Source organism: Portunus trituberculatus, chromosome 50, assembly GCF_017591435.1.
Source record: "Portunus trituberculatus isolate SZX2019 chromosome 50, ASM1759143v1, whole genome shotgun sequence".
Taxonomy (NCBI): Eukaryota; Metazoa; Arthropoda; class Malacostraca; order Decapoda; family Portunidae; genus Portunus; species Portunus trituberculatus.
The window spans coordinates 6,602,746-6,608,745 of NC_059304.1; the positions used below are offsets into that span (position 1 = coordinate 6,602,746).

General features: G+C 31.2%; 1 protein-coding gene across 5 annotated transcripts in view; it reads left to right on the forward strand.

Moving 5' to 3' along the window:
• The window catches only part of LOC123499620 (colorectal mutant cancer protein-like), a 68,281-nt gene extending 62,734 nt beyond the window's left edge, over positions 1–5,547 (forward strand). For all 5 annotated transcript variants that reach the window (XM_045247908.1, XM_045247909.1, XM_045247910.1 and 2 more), the window contains 2 exons: positions 334–436; positions 893–5,547. In XM_045247908.1, coding sequence (XP_045103843.1) covers positions 334–436; positions 893–988 — 199 coding nt within the window. In that variant the 3' untranslated portion in view covers positions 989–5,547. The remainder of the gene's footprint in view (positions 1–333; positions 437–892) is intronic.
• Positions 5,548–6,000: the final 453 nt, after the last annotated feature.

The following is a 6,000-nucleotide window of genomic DNA, read 5'->3' on the forward strand; positions in this document are numbered from 1 at the left end:
CATGAAAAAGAGTTTAAGGGTGGTACTGGAGCAAACTTTGTTGCTGCCTTTAAGAAACCTTTATGCTTTGATCATTAATCTTGAGCTATCTAAGAGAACTTTAGCACTTAAAAGGTCTTAAATTTTTGTACAGCTGCCCCAAGATCTCTGATTAATATGCCAGTAAAGAATGGTCAACTTTACATATTTCATATGTTTGCAGATGTAACTAAGAAGAAATCTGTATCAGTTTTTGTACATTTGATGCAGTGCTACTCACAACTATGTCAATATTTATGTAGAAATCAAAAGTTCATCCAAACTAATGAATATAATGGTCTGTCCACACTGCAGAGCTCTTCTCACTGCTGTGGATCGCTTGAAGAAGAAATATGCTCTGAAGGTGAAGAGGATGGAACAGCAGATGATGGGCATGGTGGACAGACATGCTCACCAGGTAAACATTAGCCTACTTAACAGTGAATGAGGAACTTACATTCTCTGAATATGAAATATTGCTTATGGTTATGATACCGATTTGTATGTCTTTCAATGGGTGAATACCAATACATTTTGTTGAAAGTCTTGCACTAGCTACTCATGATTATGTGTGCAGTACCATATTGATTGTTGATTTACAGCATGATACTGTATGAGTGTTCCATGATTCCCTAAAGTACTCTTGATTATAATGTTACGAATCAGCATCTTTGGCTGGCAGAATTACCTGATTTTTGTTTTGTGACAGCCAGTATGCCAACTTATATGCATTTTATTCTATAAATATAGATTAATGTTCCTATTATGGCACTATTCAATAACATTATCTTTCATGCCTCATCCATATTTTTTTTTTTTTTTTTTTTTTTTTAGTAATGTGATGCACAATACTGCAAGTGTCTTTGTTTTTCAGGTTCGTGTCTTGAAGCAGAAGATATCTGTATATGAAGGAGAAACGTGCTCAAGGCAAACACAGATGATCTCTACTGCTAGTGAGACATCCCTTTAATGATATTAAAGTGATAATTATACATTTGTTTAAAGCCTAAATTTTTTTAATTCTGTATTCTTATATTAGAGAACATCCATCCAATATATCTTCATGCAGCTTTAACTTGTAGGACTTTAGTATACATTTCATCTCATGAGTGAACAATTTTATATTCTTTTTGCAGGTTGAAATATTAAACAATAAATATACTAAAGAATGTAAGAGGAGATACTGATACAAATGTTATTTAATAACATGCATTTGAACACAATGGGTTAGAAACACATTTTTTAGTATTTGTAGGTCTTATTTATAAATACTTTTAGCCAAGATAATATATATTACAATTTGAAATTGAAATACACACATAAAGCAAACTGTTACAGTATTTGTAACCATAAAGATGAAGAATAAGATAACAGGGAGAAATTCTTCTTGATTACAGAAGTAATTACTATACTGGAAAAAAATGGATCTAGAAAGATGTTACACAAGTGTTAAGATGATGCAGCATGTTCCTCAGGAAAATCACTTCAGGGAAAACTAAAGAAGAAGTTAGTCAAATATTGAAATACTGGATTATGTATATGCAGCATGCATAAGTGTTTATACACAAATATGAAATGATCTGTATTGAATTCCAGATGTTTTTAAGATTAAAACCAAAATTACTTTACAAACAGACAGAATCTGAAGCTATATTAGGAATAGTTACATTGCTTGAAATGTAACATTACTGTTATGGATTACTGTATGTATGGTTGATATACAAAAAAAGATTTGGTAAATGAATGTGCTGGTGATGGTGCCTGATGAGCTAACAATATTGTGTTTGTATTGTATAGAATTTCATGACATGAATTGAAAATTGCTGAACTGTAAGGAAAGTTTCAATGTGAGGTTGTATGTAATGACAAGCATTTATTTTATTTAATAATGCTAATGCTTCAAAAGTGAGAATCATATAAAATTGGTAAATTTCTTTTATAAAGTGTACGTGAGTGCCAAACTAGTCCAAAAGCATTAAAGTATATATATATATATATATATATATATATATATATATATATATATATATATATATATATATATATATATATATATATATATATATATATATATATATATATATATATGTATAAAGTACAAAGGTTTTGCTAGCCACAGTAGCTATCAGATCTGGTTTTATACCCATAGTTGCATAGCTTGACGATCATAGTCCTGCGTGTGGGATTAACACTTAAGGTCTCATGCATTTTATTTTTAGTCCTGAACATGCATGGTGACATTTCTTTTTATCTATCTATCTATCTATCTATCTATCTATCTATCTATCTATCTATCTATCTATATATATATATATATATATATATATATATATATATATATATATATATATATATATATATATATATATATATATATATCCTTGTATGAAATTTTTTTTTTCCATCTGTTTTAAAGTGATTGGGTTTTGGTTGTAAAACAGCTGAACTGCTGAAGCATTCGGTGTATGGGAAAAAGATCTCTGTGCTGTTTATTTCTTACACCTTGCTATGTGAAAGGCTGTAGTCTTCTTAGTTATAAACATAAAGTAATGAATACAGGTTTATTTGGTTACTTTTTCGTGTATTCATCATTACATACTATTGAATTATAATGTTACTAATTCTTATTTAAATGGGATCTGTGAAACTATCCAGGTATCTTGCATACAGTGTGTTAATGATTTTTTAGGGATTATTTGAATTACATTTCATATACAGTATATTGTAATACTGGTAATTTTTTGCTAATCAAAATACCTTCATTGTAATGTTTTGAAATAGTAATAAGACAGGTAAGGTCAAAGTGTATTATCTAGTAAGATCATTAAAGGCAAATTCTAAATATGTGTCCAAATAATGTTCTAAGTTTGTTCTAATTGTGGAAAATTTGTATAGAATTTCTACTTCTCACTAAGGTTCAGCATGTCGTAAACATTTATGATTTAAAATACTGAGCTTTACAAAATTGTGTAGGAAATACATACTTAGATCATGTACAGTAATCTGAGGAGTACACTTTACCTGCAAGAAACCCTATGCTGAAATTTATAACATTATATTTTTTACTGTGGTACAATGAATATGTCTGTACCTATGATTTATTGACAATATTCTGTAAGCAGTATGTGGTGAATGTTTAAGTCACATCTTTCCTGAATTTCCTAACATAACAGTGAGCCTGTGGGACATTTAACCAAAGGTGGAAGTTAGGTTTCAGAATTGCTTTAGCATTACTGCATTTTAATGTTATGTTGATATTAGAGTTTCTATTTTGAATAATATTTTCATTCTTTAATAATGAAAACTTGCTATGCATGGTTATAGAAACCAAGGATCATATTATTTCAAATCAGTAATATCATAATGAAACATTGTTATTTTACTTTTTAATATTGTTATGAAATTTTATATAATATATTGTATATAATTACAGTATATTCAAAAGTTTACATAATGAGCTGTCTGCTTTATAGATATGCACATGCTATGTTGTTAGATGGACTGCCTCAACAGAAAAGAAAGGAAGGCCACTGCATGTTTGGTAATATTAGGGTTAATATGCCATTGGACATCCTCACCACTTGGGTAGCATTTGTGACTACTTGTGTAGTCACAAGAAAAAGAAAAATCATTTATAAACAGGCATTCTTCCATTCAAGGTTATGAAGTTTATGACTATTTTCTTTGCAACAAAGTATAATTGCTGCTATTAGAAGTAACAACTATCACAGCAACAAGTGGGAGTCCCAATGAACTGATGGCAGCTTGATGGATTTAAGCATGCCCATAAATCCTCTCCTCAGTTAGCCACCCACCTCATATATTATGTTTGTTGCCTTGTGCTGCCTTTGTCTGTAGAAGTTCCCTTTTGAGGTCCCAGCCCTGTGAAGGAAAAAGTCAGTTAACCAACATAATATTAGATACTGAAGCTGCCACAAACAGCAGCCATCATCATATAGTAACTACTGTCTCTACTACAGCACTACTGTTACTATAACTACCACTAACTACTACAACTACTTTGTAACTACAGGCCTGAGTATAGTACTAATAGTTGAGACCTTCAGTGAGGAGTAAATGATGCAATGGTGGTAAACCTCACTAAATCTGTGATATCACCTGTGGAATCTTTGAACACTTGACACTCAAACACTATGACCAGCTAAACAGTAGCATCTGTATTGTAATTTACAAAACTGAATGTTGTCAGGAAGTGATACAGTATATTTAGAAATACATGTGTATGTTATTATATACTATGCATATATACAGAATTTTTCTGTTGAGAAATATAATGATCATCCAAGTATGCGTGTCAAACTTGCATGCTGCCTTGCTTCAACCTCATGTTTGCAACCAGGAACTCCTCACCATAGCATAAGAAGCTAGTGTGATTAAAGTTATACTGGCATCAAATGCAGCTTTTGATTATTGAATTATTTTGGTTCCCAAAAGTCACATAAGAGAACTGTAGGTGAAGTGTACAAAAAAGTCTGTCAATTGTTGCTTTATTTTATAAGACTAGTTGCATGAAATATGAGTTGGTGTTGCATCACCATAGTTTTTTGAGTTTTGTCCTTGCATTCCTCTGTAAAAGTGACAAGAAATCTGGGGATTCTTCTTCCTCCTGGCTACTTTGTAGTGGCCCAGTCTAGGATGGAAGATCTTGGGTGTGTAGTTGATTTACCTTGTTGTGACAGTTCCAGACTTGCCTGGAGGATTGATGAGTGATAGTAAGCATGAGTCCAAAATCATCAGGATGTCATATTTATCATGGACTTGTAGAGACTCTAACTTGTGATAGCTATTATTCCTAGACTGCTGATATTGGATGATTATCCTTTTGACTACATACTGAGTATCAGCAGTGCATGAGTGTCTCAGCAAGATTCTTTGTTAGTATTGTTTGGTTATGATAAGACAACAATCATATCTTGTCTTTTTGAGGCTCCCTAGAACCTGTTAGCCATTATCCATGGTTTTCTGTCACTTGCTAACCCTGCCTGACACATCAAGCACATCTTAAATGATAATGGGGATCATAAGGACAATAATTGTACAGACATTACTCTCATGTGCACCTAATTTTGTATGTTTGTGTATGCTCGAAAGATTTATTGATTGTGAGGGGTGGTAGTATATATTCACTGCACTTCCTGGATTATTAAAAGTGAAGTTGAATGAAGAAAAAGAAGTGTATATCAAATGATTATGCCTTCAAACAATTTGGTAAAACCTTTGGCTGCGTGAAGTACTTCAGGTAAGGTCAGACCTTATCTCAACCCATGACAGTATTAGTGGGGATCAGTGCTGCTTTGAGGTGTTGAGGAAAACTTATTACTACATATACGTGTTTGGTTTCAGGAGCATTCAGGTGATACAGAAGGCATCTTTCTGTATGCAATTTGAGTTAAGTGTGTGTATATGTGAATACATTATATGGAATCACTGTGTATGGGAAAATAGACTAAATTTGTATCAAATACTGTATAAAAATAGGGAAACAATAAAAGGGTATTGTGGCAAAAAGGTATTTATGAGTCAAACAATTGGAATATTGTACGCTGCTAAATGTTATGTTCTTGTGGTATTCTGGCTCTATGTTTTGTAATAACATACAATGAAAATTTCTTCTTTTGCATGGTAAATAGGCTTGTTGGCACCATGTAACACAGAAAAATATGTTTTTGGAAAAAAAAAAAGAGTATTAGGGATATATATATATATATATATATATATATATATATATATATATATATATATATATATATATATATATATATATATATATATATATATATATATATATATATATATATATATATATATATATATATATATATATATATATATATATAACGACATGCCAGAAGGAGTGAACAGCTACATAAATCTGTTTGCGGATGATACGAAACTGTGCAGAGTTATAAAACAACAAAAAAAAAGGGATTGTGAAATACTGCAGGAAGACCTAAATAAGAT